Source organism: Megascapheus bottae, chromosome 5 (genome assembly GCF_031878675.1).
Source record: "Megascapheus bottae isolate mThoBot1 chromosome 5, mThoBot2.hap1, whole genome shotgun sequence".
Lineage (NCBI taxonomy): Eukaryota > Metazoa > Chordata > Mammalia > Rodentia > Geomyidae > Megascapheus > Megascapheus bottae.
The window spans coordinates 59,143,493-59,161,224 of NC_143513.1; the positions used below are offsets into that span (position 1 = coordinate 59,143,493).

General features: G+C 34.3%; 1 protein-coding gene and 1 pseudogene across 1 annotated transcript in view; one reads left to right on the plus strand and one right to left on the minus strand.

Annotated features, from left to right (window-relative positions):
- Positions 1-17,732, minus strand: part of Tfec (transcription factor EC) — a 53,014-nt gene that overhangs the window by 25,380 nt on the left and 9,902 nt on the right. The window contains exon 2 of the mRNA XM_090332368.1: positions 1,538-1,789. Coding sequence (XP_090188494.1) covers positions 1,538-1,717 — 180 coding nt within the window. The 5' untranslated portion in view covers positions 1,718-1,789. The remainder of the gene's footprint in view (positions 1-1,537; positions 1,790-17,732) is intronic.
- On the plus strand, positions 16,018-17,550 carry LOC150063460 (histone-binding protein RBBP4-like; annotated as a pseudogene).

The window sequence follows — 17,732 nt, forward strand, 5'->3', positions numbered from 1 at the left end:
AACACAAACACTATAAAAAGAAGGCAAATCTGAGTGGGGCACAATGGCTCATGCCTGGACCTGAGACTCTTATCTCCAATTAACCTAGAAAATGGGAAGTGGGGCTTGGCTCAAGGGTAGGGTGGTAGCCTTGAGCTGAAGAGCTCAGGGACGAGTTCAAATCCCATGACCCACCAAAAAAAAAAAAAAAAGAAGAAGAAGAAAGAAAGAAAGAAAGGGCTGATCAGATTCATGAAATATAAAGTTCAATAAAAAAATCATATTAAGTGAAGTGAGCCAGACCCAAAGGAACATAGGCTCAATGGTTTTCCTCATTTGTATTAATTTGTACACATCTAGGACTCTCCTACAGAGGATCACAATAACTCAAAATCTAGGTACATAAGTTCATATAGGATGAGACTAAATGAAAGGATCTCTAGGATATGGAAATAAGAGTTTTATCTTGAGTGATTGTTCTTAATGTACTATGTTATTTCTCTTCTCCTTTTTTGCCATTTGGTTAATCTCATAATTTTACTGTATCTGACTTTGTTATTCTGGTACATTGTATATACATTTATTTAATTATTTGAAATAGGAAAAGGAAGGGGGAAAACAAGATGATTGGGAAGGGTGGGGGAGGAAAATGGGGACAAAAACATGAGAAGCAGTATCAATGTGTGAGAAGTAATATGCCTACTACCTGGCAAATATAACTGTAACTCCTCTATACATTACTACGACAATAAAAAATTTAAAAAAAGTAGGGTATCAATGTATGTGAAGTAATGCACCTTCTATCTGGTGAATATAATGTAACCCTTTTATTAATTACAAAAAAAATATGAAAAATAAATAAATAAATAAATAAAAAAGTAAAAAAGATGGTTGTTTGTTCTAATGAATATTTTAGAAGACAAAAATATTGCTATTTAAACGATGTCTGCCAATCTTGTGATTAAGAAACTAAAACAATGGATAAGTTATCAACTACTATACTTACTCAGAACACCTTTAAAATTAAAATTTAAGCTGGTAAACAGATATTAGTGCAGTACTCTTTGGTAGTTCTATGGTTTGACCTTGCTTGCTTGGCTGTCAGTCTTATACATTCACTACATCCCTAGCCCAATTTTATGCTCCTTAGTTTTAAGACAGGTCCTTGCCAACTTTTCTGCTAGGACTGACCTTGAACTATGAATCTTCTTCCACTCTTGGCTTCATGAGTAATTAGGATTATAGGCATGAGCCTCTAGCACACAGCTTTCAGTGCTTATTTTTATTTGTCACTGCTACTTCATTGAAGAGCATATTGAAAAATAAATTAAAATTTACTATTCATCATAATCATTAAGATGATGTGATTTATAATTACAAATTAATTAGTTAAAACAGGTTCCTTTTGTTACTATATATGTGAGATGTTGACTGTAAAACACAATCTGCTTCAACTGTTTTAAGGTTTGTGTGTGTGTGTGTGTGTGTGTGTGTGTGTGTGTGTGTGTGTGTGTGTGCTTAAACTAGAGCTTTAAAACCAGCCATTAGACAGACATACATGCCATTCCAGGTTGCCATTGTCTCTTTCCAGAGTTAGTAACTTGGTGAGTGGAGTTCCTGTGAGGCCGGTGTCTCTGTCTGGGTTTGGGTGTCCATAATGTGTCAAAAGCACACAGTTTGGTGATGGAGGGTAGGTCTGTCTGAGAGTCTGGCCGATGATCTGGCGGTCAAGGGTCATAGAGGGTGCTCCTTGCCATGGCCGGGACTTCTGCACGTGAGGCTTCGTGGAACTTTCTGGGTGTGTTGAGACCTAAAGAATCAAAATTAACAAATTCATTTTGAAGAATCATCGAGTATAAGCAGTATCTCTCTAAGACCTGAATATCCTCGATAATCATATACTAATATCTGTAGTTTTTTCCCATTAACATCTATGTTTTTGTTATGTGCAATTTTAATGGATTATAGTTTTACAGGAAAAAAAGGCTATTAAAATATCTTCGATTTCATCCAGATTTTAGGAGGAAATAGCTCTATCAATTAGAAAATAATATATAAGAAACAACCCTTTTTTTTCAGGATCTTAGAAAAAGAAAGTTTAAAACAAGGAAACCAGGAGCCGGGAGCATGGCCTAGTGGTAGAGTGCTCACCTAGCATGCACGAAGCCCTAGGGTCAATTCCTCAGTACCAAATACACAGAAAAGGCTGGAAGTGGTGCTGTGGCTCAGGTGGTAAAGCACTAGCCTTGAGCAAAAAGTGTCCTGGGCAGTACCCAGGTGCTGAGTTCAAGCCCCAGGACTGACAAAAAAAAAGGAAATAGCAAAATCAATAATTTGAGTGATATTAATATGATACATTTTCCTTGGGTGCTATTATATTGCATATAAATGTTCTGTGAAGCATAATACAAAATTTTATCAAGAATATTATATATTATAAGAATGAATAAATGAGGATTATATATTAGATATTTACTGTAATATGCTATGTGTGGGACAAACCTAGTCACTTTTCTTTTTCAGTTGTCCAGTATTTTCCAAAATTTCTATTCTAGGACACATTTTATTGTGTACAGCTACTATTTTAACCTTACCTATCTTCTACATTACAACTATAAATTCTTGGAGGTTTACTTTTTTTAAAACGTTTTTGTAAAGGTGATATACAGAAGGGTTACAGTTATATAAGAGAGATAATGAGCATATTTCCTTTTGAATAGTGTCACCACTCTCTCCTTCTCTCCCTGTTGTTCCCCTCCTGACTCCCTTCTCCCCCACCCAGCATATTGTATAATTCATTTCCAATGTGGTGTCTAATGAATATAACTGCTAAATTAGTTCACCTTTAGTCCAATCATTTTGTGCTTCCCCTTCCCCTCCTCACATTAAAAAAAAAACATATATAAGACAGTGGAGTTTTTATTGTGACTTGACAGATGGAAATATTCAGAGAAATTCCTTTGGCAATGCAAGTAAACAGCTGTCCCTGTCCTGCATTTTGAATACCTTTGACAAAACATGCCATTAAAATTCTGAGCATCTTCAGTGTAGCTATCATGGTTAATGTTAACCCACCATTTGTAAAAGGACAATGTTCAGCATCTCAGGCTTTCCCTATAAAAGCGTATGAATGCAGTACTGCCTGCCAGCTGACTTTATATTTACTAAGCTGCAATGTAGATTCTAGTACATTTTCCTCAAGTGGCCCATATATAAACCTACTTAATATTTCCCTCATGTTAAACAATAGCAAAGATTGCTGTACAGTGCTTATTTTTCTTTTTATTTCAGTTCCACAAACTACTTCTTAAATCCCTTAACTTGCATTAGCTCAGATAAATAGCCTTTACAAAGTATTTTGCATTTAAATTAGCTGGTTTGGGGTACAATATTGTAGTAGTTACTTTAGTTTAATTCTGTTACACTGACATTTTCAGTATTATTTTAATTGTACTACCATAAAATAATTTTTCAGTCATATAAAAAAGATTAAGATCGGTAATAAAGATTACACATATTACTAATTATATTGCTGTGAGCTTTAAAGTTGTAAAATAACATTTCATTAAATTACTGCTGGTAATTTTTTAAGGGTAGCTATTTAGAGTATCCTACAGTTTTAAGTTAATCCCTCTAAATCTGTGTACATTTACAAAACATACATGATAAATAACATTTTCAGTTACACAAGTGTAGTGCTCTTTCAGTATCAAACTATCTGCCAAAGAACAAAGTATTCTGACAAACAAAATATCTTGTCTGAAGAAAATGCATGCTGCTTCAGAATTTATTACATTCATCATATCTAATTCTATTTTACACTCTTCATCCATTAACTTCTACTATTTGAGCATTTACTCTACTGTTATCTCAAGAGTTCAAGAGAAGTTGTATAATGTGATTCCTGATTCTAGTTCATAAATCTATTAAGTAATATTACTATCAATGATAACTCCAGCAATACAGGCAAGAACAACAGCATGAATTATGAAAATTTTGCTTATGCCATTATATTTAATTTTAAACACAGTATATCATATATAGTCATCAAAAAATTAAAGAGCTTATTTAATAGCCAAAGAATAACCTGAAGATGCAGAGACAAAATTCAGTATGTCAGGCAAATTTAGACTTATCAGACTGGATTAAAACTACTGTAGTTATTATGCCAAAGGTACTGATAGAAGCGTTCACATAAAAGAACAGAAGTACAATACAAATTCCATTAAACAGTAAAAAATATGTGCTAGAGACAAAAATCACTGCCACAAAAATAAGGGACTTCTTTTCATATGTATTGGTAGACAGGACAAACTGAAGATAGACTACCTGAGTCTGATGATTCCTTAATATGAAGGGTAAAAATAATAACCAAAAAATATAAGGAGAAATAAAAGATTATTTCACTCAGAATATTCAGATACTCTGGAATAGCTACAAAAAGTTTAACATTTAAATAATGAAAATACTAGAGGATTATGAAGAAAGAAAAGAGTAATGTTTGAAACAATGATTACAATTTCTCAAAACAATTATCAAACATCAAACCATGGATCCAGAACCCTGAGAAAACATTCACATAAGTGAATATACATACATGTGTACACACACATACACACACACACACACACACACACACGCACTGCAAGCAATTTGATACAAGGAACAAGAGGAAGAAGATGGGATCATTTTGTTATCATAAGGTGTTTGCATTACCTATAAATCAATATAATGCTATCTATCCATGGGTTTACAGTAGTTGTCATCAAAACTGCTCAGTTACATACACATCCTTCAGCTCCTTCACAAAAATTAACTCAAAATGGATCACAGATCTATATGAAAAATATGAAACCTTCTAGAAGATAACATAGAAGAGGAGGATATGTAGATGACCTCATTCATGTTGCCAACTCCTTAGTTACAAAAAGTATGTAATAAGCTGGATTTCTTTAAAATTAAAATTTCCTTCTTGGTACTGTGAAGACAATAAAAAGTCACATCAGGCAAAAATATTTGTAAAACACACGTAGAATAATAAAATATTCAACATATTAAAAAGGAAGCAAAGTTCAGCAATAAAAAGAAAATAACATCACTGAAAAATTAGCCACAAACCTTCCATATGTCAGATCAGGAAAGATACCCAGTTGACAAAGACGCACACACAAAGATGTTCCACACTCTATGTTATCATGGAAATGAACATGAAAGCAAGAGATTTCTACTCCTAGAATACCAAAATCTAAAACATTAACATGGTCAGATGCTGGCAAGTGTATGCAGTATGTATATTCATAGTTGGCAGAAATGGAAAACTATACTGCCATTTCAGAAGCTAGTTTTGCAAAAATCTTTACTGACTTCTCTCGATTTGTTCCATGAAGGAATTACACCACATTCCATAAAAAAAAAATGGAACCCTAGGGTTACATTACACAAGGTATGAGCCTTTTAAACTGTGTCAAGGGCAAAATTGAAACTATACTTGCTGAAAGCAAATCCTCACTTAAGCTTTCATGAGCCACAACAGTTTAAAGCTCATCATCCCTGGAAGTCCTGTCTCTACCCAGTATCTCCTTGTGCTTGTCACTTTGCAGCTGTAATTCTGTCTTCATCTTCTGGGTGCTGAATTACAGTACTACTGCAGGCAGAGTCCTGAATCACATTTACCAGTATCCTTGAAAAACAACAATGATGCTTAGATCCATTAGGAGAACCAGAGGCAAGATGCTTACTGAGCAGACAAAAGCACCTAAGAAGAGCTAGAATTACAGAAATTACTTCAAGTCCAACAAGTTACAAGAATATTTTATCAGGAATAAGAAATAAAAAGCCATCTCCAGTTTAAAGAAAACATTAGAGAATATCTCCTGGACTACAAAATACATGATCTGTGATTTCATTTTCTTTTACGTTTTTCTAGTTTTGTTTTTAAAGTGATCAATGCAGGAATTCTTGAGAGCCCATGCATGGATGGAAGTCACAGATGATGTCTGATCATTACAGTTAAAGCAGCACTAAAGATGGGCTTACAATTCCGGAGTCTAGGTCACTCTTTGCTGGTGATACAAAGTTCACAAAAGATTTAGTTAGTAATTAAAATCAAATAAATACTACTGAGTGACTTACAGTATTTTCATTTGAACATAAAATTCCTTGGTAAGCAAAAGAGCTATAGATTAGTGCAAAGCCGACAAGGAGTGCAGGCTGGAGGGTTTCTCTATGTCCCTACGTGGAAAGATGTACTGTATAAATATACAGAAGTAGTATGATTACTCTCCAAGTAAGTACATTCCTTCCTTCATTTTACTCTCTTATATTCTATATGATGCAGATCTTAAATAAGTTTTACAATGTAATACGTGTATAGCAAAGAAAACACATGTTATAAGGGAACCAGAAAAAAATGTGTAGTTGTATAAAAACAAGAAACTTTGAAGGACTCCACCAACCATACGATTGTATGTTCCATGACTATGTCTACTTGTATCATGCCTCAAATAATTCTATACATCATATATAAAATATAATTTACATGTAAGTGGACATATTTATTAGAGCTCTTTTGAAATTGTTACCTTTTTCAAAAATAGAAAAATCCTGGGAAAGGTAAGGGCTCTCAGCTAATTCCTTCAACATTCACTCAGCAAACATTTAATGGGAGCTTGCTTTTTGTTAAAAATCAGTCCCAAGGGACAGTCATTCATCTAGAGAAAGCAAGGTTGTGACCCACATGTCACTATCCGCCCAGAGACCACTTATCTAAACTGAGGGCAAAGAAGGTGGGAGGAGATGAATCAGCTGCTTGGTACTGGTCTTCAGACACTCAAGACTCAAATCAGCAAACATTACACAAGTAATGTCACAATCATCAGTGGAAAAACATCTATTTAGACATCAATAAGAAAATGAACAAAATATTTTCAGCCACATATTTAATTAATATGATAGTAAATAAATGTGGTGATAGTAAATAAACCACACACATACATGCACATATATCAGAAAGCATAATAGCCAATTTTGTTCACTACAATGTGACAGCCCTTACTTAATCTTCTAAATTTTACCCTAAACTTAAAATTAATAAATGTAGTAAAAAAATGGACTTCACAAGTGAGTAATAGATAACTATTCATTATGTTCTTGATACCAGAGGTATATAAAAGGAAATCTATTTTGGGGGGGTTATAATATACTACCTCCTAGGTACCAACTCATAAAGGCCACATGACATTTGTTAATATTCTGTAGTAGATTAATAACTCATTTCTTCAAATCTTACTTTCCTCACAGAGGTCTGTGCGTATGATATACCCATAAATCTCATCTTGACTAAACCTAAAATTATACAGTCGAGCTTGTCTGATTGAGATATAACTGCTGAACTAAAGTAGGACTCAGTTCATCAAAAGTTTTACTTAGATTTCTGAATAACTGTCAGCGTATTTCAGTTGAGTATTATATAATCCAAGCTATTTAAGGGATAATGATATAAAATGTGATTGTAATATATTTCTTCAGTTCCAATCATTTGAATTTGGATAATTCTAGTGGTGTGTCTTTAAGGAGAAGTCTGCACTTAAAATACTTTCAAAAGACATGGATATTATTATGCAGAGTTTTCCTAATTCAATAGCACTCCAGTGGTAAAAACACTTGCATTTGATGAGAAAGTGCATTTAATCTATAGAATCTAATCCTTTTCTTACAGCTATTTTAGCTTCATTCAGATTGTGCTTAGTCATTTTGTTTACACTGGTTTCTTAATATCACTGTACACCATGGAAAAGAATGAGAACAAATACTACCAACAAATGTGTTTTTTTAGTCTTACCTCATTTTGTACAATCTGTGTGTTTGAATTTTTTAGATATTAACAAAAAGGAATCTAATCTTATATTCATTTAGTCAACTAGTCACACTGATAACTGAAAAACATTCAGCTCATTTAAGTCATGAAATATATGTAACATATATTTGAAAGATTATGTAAGTCTATATATTTTTTGACTGTGGTGAATAGAATCCAGGATTTCCTACATATTTTCTAGGCAAATGCCTTACCACTCAGCAACATCCCCAATCAAGTTATATAAATAACTTATGTAGCTACTATACATCAGGTTTTATGGTACTGTAGTAAGGTCTGGAGTTATAATGATAACAAAACAGACATAACCACATTCTTCAAAGAGTTCACAGTCTATTAGGAGAGATCAATTTTTAAACATATAATTATAATACAATGTGACAAGTCTTATGAAAGTAAAATATTTCATAAAATCAAGCAGAATGACCTAGATAAAATATGAACAAAATGTCCTAATAAAAGTGAGTTTCTGGTATCAATTTTACTGACTTGCTCTTTTTAACAAATGCATGCTTGACTATATATGATAGGCATTTAGTAATGGGTTACAATGGTCACCAAGTCAAATATTGTGCTACTGCTCATGTAGCTTATATGGAAAGTAGAAAGACAAGCTTTGTTTAAATAATCACACAAATGATTGTGATTCTGGTGATAAGAAAGGGACATAAATATAACTGCACATGTAGGGAAAGGAAAATATCAAGGCAAGGATGAATAAGGATTTCCCTGGGGAAGATGAGAAAGCTACATCTGCTGAATGAGGAAGAGTAGGAGAAAATTTGTCAATAAGATAGGGTATCAGGTACAAGAATAATGGCCTAGAAGGAAGGAAAATGAGAAAAATACATTGAAAAGAGAGATACTAGAGCACAGCATAAGAGAGGGGATAGCAAGATCTGAGGCTAAAGCCAGTAGAAACAACATCAGAAATGTTTTCCGTATTTAAATGTTTTTTTTGTTGTTTTATCACAGGGGAGGATCAGTAGAAGGTCAGCAAAATGGATTTGGGAGAGGTAAACGAGTTTTCATCAAGAAAGGTGCTCAAAATAGGGCCCTGTGATTTGGGTGAAGTAGTCATATAGACTCAAGAGTTAGGTTGGAGAAATGTTTAGAAATGAATTAGAATTACATTCTTTGGCTTAAGTAACTGGATGGTAATAATAGATGACAATCATCATTGTAATGATAAGGTTATGGCAGAACAGAGAATCACAAATCTGGGTTAAAATATATTGTAGTTCTGATACTTTGAAAGTGTCCAGAGGAGGTGTGAAATAAATAAATATAGAATTCTGGAACTTAACTGTATGTTCTAAGATTAATTATATAAGAGATATAGTTTCCATTATATTCAAAAGGTGACAACTAATGAAATGAATATGGGAAGATTAGGAGAAGAACATGATCAGAAGATGAGAAGACTTAAGAAGTGGGCATGCTAGTCACCCATCTTCTGATAATATAGTGGGAAATCTATGATAATTCTAAACTCTTTTATCTCAGCTTCACTCATTCAATTTTCTTTACACACTTCACAAAATATCTATATGAATTTTTCACTCATTATACTGTAAGGTAACTCCTTTAAGAACTAAATATGTTTCTCTATTTCCAAAATTGTAAATTTGGTGTAGTCGTGAACTGATTATCTTAGTTCACCTATATTACAGCTTTCATGTTACCTGTCCTTACCCCATTATCTATTCCAAAACAAAAAAAACGTGAAAAACAGGAGACATATTAAAATCAGTATAATCCCACTTGCTGACAAAATCACGTGTGAAATGAAGTGAGGCAACTAATACCATTGATTTTTATCCCAAATACAATAAATACTTACAGACTTTTCTATAGCTCTATTAATTTTTTGGACTAAAAAGCGCTGTCTTGGATCCCAAGGGGGATCAAACATACAGACTATATGGATCAGAAATGCTGAGACTTCTGAACAACATCTACCCCAGGCTATTGGATAGCATTTGTCACTACTTTCTGAGCCAAATATGGAATGAGAACTATGCTTCATCTATATTATCTTAACCTCATACCAAAAACCTCATTGTACCACAAAACTTAAAGAATCTACACAAGTACATTTTAATACTCTTGTACAGTGAAAATTTGAGTCCCAGACCTGAAGTCTAAGCACCAAGGAGGTTGAAGTAGAATTACTCAAACTCAGGAGTTCCGGGAGAGTCTGTAAAACAAGGCCCTGCCTCTTAAAACAAAATAAGTGATTAAATACTTCTGATAAACTTCATTGCAGTGGGAGTTAATGATTGCTTTTTCAAATATATGGTATCACAAAGCAAGCTTCAAATCTCTGGGATGCATAATGAAAGGAAAAATTGTCCTTCTTAATGGGACAAATAAATTGAATGAAGGAAAAGCATTTTCTTTATAAAAAATCTTTCATGTATAACAATGTCTTATTTTAATATTATTAACAATAGCTGCATTTAGAATTTAAATTAAATAATATGGAAGTACACAAGTCAATTACTTAAGCTGGACTTAGAAAGTGTTGTAATGTTTCAGTTCAAATATTTTGTCTGATTGTGTTAAACCTTAAACACCAAAGTTTTTTTAAAAGACTTCTAAAGCTAAAAGACATTTTGTTTCTTAAATTAACAAATAGGTTTAGATTATGCTTTATAGCATACAGTCTAACTTGAAAGTTAATACAAAGATATTGTATATTGCCATTTTGATTCCATTTGCAGTACAAAGAAGAAAAGAAAAACAAGACTAACTTTGGTAAAACATCAACTTTCAAATATCTTAGGAAGTTACCAGTGCAATTTTTAAGTCTGCATGTTCCACAATAGACCAAAAGCCACAAAAATGGGAACTGTGATAAATACTCAAACTTTATTACATTTTCAGTTTCTGATATCTTTCTGCAACTATAGTTTCTGCACTATAGTTATCATTTTTCTTATATCCTAATATTTAGATTTGAGATAATACCAATTCAGTGACAGATCTTTTAATGGATATGTAATAAAGAAAATTACATATACTTACAAGAATAAAAAAATATTCCAAAGATTTATCCTTGAAAAACATCCTAAACAATTCAAATGGTTTTATATCTTCTTTGACTTGAAAACTTTTATTATCTTTTATCTACTTACTTTATGGGTTGATATATGATCATCAATTAATAAAGTCATTTCTATCATAATAACATGTCATCATTAGAACTGCAGTATTCTAGTCTAACCATTTTCTACAGAGTATGATTGGGGCATTTTAGGTAGTTAAATATTAAAATAATCTAATTGAAAATGAGACTTCGAGATTATTCATTTTGATTGACAAACTGCAGAAAATGACTTCATTTCAGAAACACATTTCTATCACTCAATTTTTGTAAAACTCACTAGTATTTCTGAGCAAAGAGTAAAACGGATCTTGTCTTTGTTTTACTTAACTACTAAACATAATTGATTTTGCCTTTCTATATTTTAAGTGTAACTGTCATTACAATATCTACATTCATCAAATTCCTTAGTACTTTCAAATAAGAAAGACCTTTGTGACACAGTTGTCATAGTTTTATCTTCCCCTTGTAACTGTAGAACAATTCTTTAGAATCAAAGAAATGTACTTCCACTTTAAATTTTTTATGGCTATAAAAATTCTTGAAACATTAATTCAGGACATCATGGAATAGATGAAAGCTCCAGAATGCAAAATAGTAGTAGTCCTATTCAGAAACTGAATCAAAGTATTCAAGCAACTTAAGTAAGCATTCTCCTTGCCCTTTCTTCAAAGATAAAAAACTGACACATAGGCAGGTTATTAGGCTTTGTCATAAACATACAAGCAAAATATGGACTCAATTTCTCATCTTCTGGTTGAGAGTAGGAATTTTGTCAACTGCAAGCTTTGTTACTTGTTCTCTAAGATAATATAACTGAACACAAACATCCGTTATTAGTATAAAAAAGTGTGACTTACAGATACATACAAATATGAGTTAACTTATGCTTTTTCTCTCCTATAGAAAAGCTATTGGACTTGCTTTCTCCATATTGTGAAATTTATTTCATTCATGATTAGGTTTTTGTTTATTACATGTTTCACATTATCTGTCTTAATGCCACATGCTATAAGATCTGTTTTCTTTTCATACAAAGGCAAGTATGCTGTAATTAAAATCTGCCACTAAAACATTGTAACTTAAGTTGATTTTATCTAATTTGGTTTCTAAAACTATATCATAACACTGGTTTTGGATCCAGTACCCTGTCCAGGAAAAATATTAGGGTTTTTTTATGCTTTGCTGTTGTCACCCCGTTCTATAAGACACAAAGGGCAAGTGAAAGGGAGGGAAATGAGGAAGCATAAAAATAATTTTAGTTTCAGCCTGGCTTATTTTAAGCAAATAACATGATCATTACACTTCAGTCTCCTTAGACTACATTATCTTGGGAATAAATATGAGAAATGAACAAATGCATATGAGAAGTTGGTAAAAACAAATCTACAATGAATAGATATACTCTCTGTAAGAACTTTCTTTTGTTTAAATTACATTTGAAAAACATTAAAAAGTAACTGTCATAGGTTTTAAATATACAAAAACCCATTTACTATAATTTCAGAGATAAGGACTTAGGATTTCTTTTCCATATTTAAGGACACAAACGATTTTTTTAATGGGAGTAAAAATTTTTGTAACTGAAAAACTAAAAGGAAAACACAAAAACTATATTTGGAAATATATCATTTGTAATCTCTTAAAAAAATCTTTTCCAATTGTTTGTAGTGACTGCATAGGTAATTTAATGTCTTTGTCTTAGAACCTTTGTATCTCTTTACATTAGATGAAGGAGTTGTTGGTATTTTAATTAAGGATCTAAAGATGGAGCTGTCATTATGGGTTATCTGGGTAGATCCAATATAATCTCAAGAGTCCCATAGGAGGAAAACAGGGCAGAATGAGACAGAGTTGCTAATGAAAGCAGGTGTCAGTATGATATGGAACTTTGAACTGGAAAAGATAGGAGCAGATAACATTCTAGACTCCAGATAAAGACTAAGCTCAGGCAGTACTTTGATTCCAGATCAGAGCAACCCATTTCAGTGTATTAGAACTATAGAACTATAGATGAGAAATTTTACTCCTGGCTTTAAAATAAAGTTTTTAGTAATTTGGTTATGACAGCAATAGAAAAGAAACTAATACAGGATTTAATTCTGTTTAGGTTTCTCCTTCTTGTAGCATTTTGAATTTTGCTGAGGTCTTCTAAGAGATGCATAGAAATGCCGGTAACAAGGGATTTCTCAATCATAGCTGAAGTTACTTGAGGAAAATACTAGCAAAGTTCACTTCCCCATAAGCTGTATCTTAATCTTTCAGTGTGAGTAAAATGTTCCAAAGAAGTTGCAAAGGCAAGTATTTCCTTTCTCCTTTTCAGTTTGATCTAACAAATTGTGAATACAAAGAATTATACGTGTAAAATTAGGCAGAAGACCACTCATAAGCAAGCAAATTTATTACTCTATGTTTTGTTCTTAAAGCCATAATAAGGCCTTTAGTAGGATATTAATCTGACCGATGAACATTCAGAAGTATTCCTCAGGCAACGGCATAGAAACTGAGTAATTGTAAGATTCTGTTACAGACAAGGATAAATAGAATTATTTTCTGGAAGAGATATAAACAACCCTAGCTAAAGCAATAGTATTTAGATTTGAAAAATAGGCAAATATTACCTATAATAGAAAGGAGGTAATAGAAGAAAATATTATGATCTGTAATTGATTTATATAGTAAAGAGGAAGGAAGTTTCATACACAGTGTTATGGTATGAAATAGGAGGTGGTGGAAAAGGTGGATTTCCCAAAACAAGGAATAAAATTAGAAGCAAAAATTTTGAAAGAGAAGGGATTGATTCCTTACTGATTTATTGCATCAATGAAACTGCACTTATGAACCATCCCAGAGGGAGAGCCAGTACACAGTGGAATGAGTGGAGGTAAAGGCATGGACTCGGTGACCAGTTTAGACAGGCCACTAAATCAGGATCTTAGAGAAAGTTATGCAGCATTATGAATTAAAACTAGAAGAAGCGTAGGTCGAGTGAAGAACTATGAGGATGATCAGCATCTAAGCATGGGAGAAACTGAAAGAGGCTAAAAATAATAATAATATGTACCAGTAAAATGAGGACAGTGCAGCATCACAAAACCAATGTAGGACAGTTTCAAGGGGGGAAAAGTGCTTAACAAAGAGATGAAAGAAGAGAAAGAACAGAAGATACTACCATAGACTGGGAAATAAATGGGTCAGTGGAAATTCTCTGGAGAATACTTTTCAAGAACATATGGAGAAGGAAGTCCGCCTGCAGGAACTGGAGGGGCTTTGTGGATTGTGAGTGAGAATACCTCAGGGTGAAGATAAAGCACCTTCTTAGTCCCAGTCTCCACAGGTCCGAATGAGAAGCTCATCTGTTCTCATGATTTGAAATGCCAGTTACATGCTAATGATTCCTACATTGTATTTCAGTACGAAAGCTCTATGTGAAGGATGCAGTGATTTGAAAAATGAAATGCAGGTGCTAGATTCAGCACCAGACACCTTCTCTTCTACTTACTTTCTTTGCCAGTAAGGCCCTGTCTAGGGGTATAAATTTGATATTTATGCTAACAGAACAAAAATCACAAAGTTGTATTTTCTCTAGTATACACACACATACATACACACATATATGCCACATTTTTCATGTATACACACATATATGATTAAATACAATAAAGGAGCTATAGGACAAATCTCATGATTCTGTGAGAACTGAATCTTAAGGACAAAGACTAAAGGTGAGCTGTGGAAGTCAGAAAGAAGTCAGTGAGACAAAGTGGAGTAGCCAATGAAAAAGAAGGCTATCAGATCAAAGCAAATAAACAGAAAGTGAGATAGCTGAAAGCTTGCAAGTTGTGTACAACTTATAATATTCTCTGAAAATTCCTAAGCCTTAGTACCATGTTGTTCCTCAGTCTTTCTTCATGGATTTCTTTTTGTCAGTTTCATGTCACCTTTTAATTGCTCACTCATTTAAGGAAGCCATCCAACATTGCAACAAGTCCTCATGCTTGTTAGCATAGATCATTTACTTTGGTCAGGGGAAAAAAATCATAAAACATTTATTAGTCATGCTAGCTGATTGATTTATCATGCCTCCTTTACTTAATGGGAAATCATCACCAAAAGTTTCAATAGGAAATAGTGTTCATCTTTCCTTATTTGTTCAGTCTTGGGGCTTGAACTCAGGGCCTGGATTCTGTCCCTGAGCTTTTGTCCACCCCTGGCCCCCTCAAAGCTATCGCTCTACCACTCTACCACTTTGAGTAACAACAACACTTCCAGTTTTCCGGTGGTTAATTAGAAATAAAAGTCTCATGGGCTTTTCTTTCCCAGGCTGGCTTTGAACCAAGATCCTCAGATCTCAGCCTCCTAAGTAGCTAAGATCATAGTATTAGTCTTTTATTTATTATTTAAAAGAGGATTTACAAGAACAAAATAGGGGTCATTTTCTTAATTGTAAACCTGACAAGTTACCTTCAGACTGAACAGAAATTGTGCAACATGTTGCACAAATAGTTTGGCTTCTGAATGTTTCCAACATTTAATAATTTTCTCTGTCAGTGACACAATTATGTGAAAGTTCTTTAGCACTGTAACTAGGTTAGTTTGAAACAAAATTTATAAATACATCGTCAGAAGGTTCTAGGAAAAGCAAATGGATGACAATAAATTCAAAGAAACAAATAAAATGAACAATATATCTCTACAGTATTTTGCTACTTACAGAGCATTTTCTTACTCATTGATCTTTGTAATCCCTTTTATGGTCCTTTCCTTGATCTCATTATTTTGTTCCCTCATTTATTTCATTTTTTGATTAACTACTTCAGGCATTGAGAGCTTAAGTTAGCATGTGGAGTTAAAAATCAAACAAAGCTATCCTGATGTCCTGTTCAAAGTTAAAAATTAGAGCAGCCTCCCTGCCCCTCCTGTAACATACGATTCGGGGATTTACTCCCGCTAGCCTGCCGCCATAGCCGACAAGGAAGCAGCCTTTGAAGAGGCAGTGGAAGAGCCTGTGATCAATGAGGAGAACAAAATACTGACAAAGAACACTTCCTCTCTGTGCTATTTGGTGATGACGCATGACCTGGAGTAGCCCAGCCTCACCACGCAGTGATTTCCTGATGTGACCAAACCTGAAGGGAAAGATTTCAGTATTCATCACCTTGTCCTGGGGACACACACGTCGGATGAACAAAACCACTTTGTGATGGCCAGCATACGTCTCGCCCATCATGCATCACATTATGACAGTGAGAAAGGAGAATTTGGAGGTTTACAGTCTATTAGTGGGAAAATTGAAATAGACGTTAAGATCAACCATGAAGGAGAAGTAAACAGGGCCCATTACCTGCCTCAGAATCCTTGCATCACTGCAACCAAGTGATGTGGCATCCATCCAGTGATGGTCTTGTTTGTGACTACATCAGAAGGAAGGCTATGGGCTTTCTTGGAACCCACATCTCCATGGGCATTCACTTAGTGTTTCAGATGATCATACTTATGGATGATCATGCTTATGGAATGATCATGCTTATGGGATGTCAGTGCAGTTGCAAAGGAAGGATAAGTGTGTCGGAGACATTCTCCCCTTCCCTGAATTCTTAGCATAAGAATGTGCCTGCATAGTTCCTTGCCCTAAGGTCACTAAGCAGCCCTTGCCTGCTTGTATTGATATGTAAACATCCTACCACCTGACCTCCTACCCTGAGCAGTACCCCAACCCCCTCTTGCCTCTCCTGAAGAGGCATATAAGCCCCTGTGTGAAAAATAAAATTCGCAGCTTGATCAGAACGCTTGTCTTGCTGCCTTCTTCGTGTCTCCTGTCCCTTTCATTCCTCCCTCTAGGTTCTTGGCCCTAGTTGACGTCCCGCCGGACGGGACATAAGTGGTTGATATGAAGACCATATTCAGTGGGCATACAGCAGTAACAAGATGTTTCCTGGCTTCTGCCTCATGAGTCTGTAGGTCGGTTGCTGATGATCAGAAAGTTACGATTTGGGATACTCATTCAAACAATATTTCAATGCCAAGCCATTCAGTTGATGCTCACACTTCTGAAGTGAAATGCTTATTTTCCAACCCTTATAGTGAGTTTATTCTTGCCACAGGATCAGCTGACAAGACTGTTGCCTTGTGGGACCTGAGAAATCTGAAACTTAAGTTGCATTACTTTGAATCACATAAGGATAAAGGATTCCAGGTTCAATGGTCCCCTCACAATGAGATTATTCTGGCTTCTAGTGGTACTGAGTGCAGACTGAATGGGATTTAAGTAAAATTGAAAAACAATCCCTGGAAGATGCAGCAGATGGCCAGCCAGAATTGTCACTTTTTCATGGTAGGAAGACTGTCAAGATACTTGATTTCTCCTGGAATCCCAATGAACTTTGGGTGATTTGTTCGGTATCAGAAGATAATATCATGCAGGTGTGGCAAATGGCAGAGAGCATTTACAATGGTGAAGGCGCTGAAGGAAGTGTCAATCCAGAAGGACAGGGATCGTAGACAGTCTGTACTTGTAGTTTTAGGCTCCCCTTTTTATTCTTTTCTATCCTGAGATTGATTTAACACTGCTTTTGAGACATAGACTTTGTTCGGCTATCCCTCTATAATACTACCTCCAACAAAGCCATTAACCCAAATAGTGGATATTTTCTAAATATTAATTGGGGGACTTAATTCAACAAAACCACAGATGTGTATTTAAATACTCTTTAGGAATTTTCTCATAAAAACCCAGTTCTAAAGTAGCTACAGAAAGAGATATGTTAT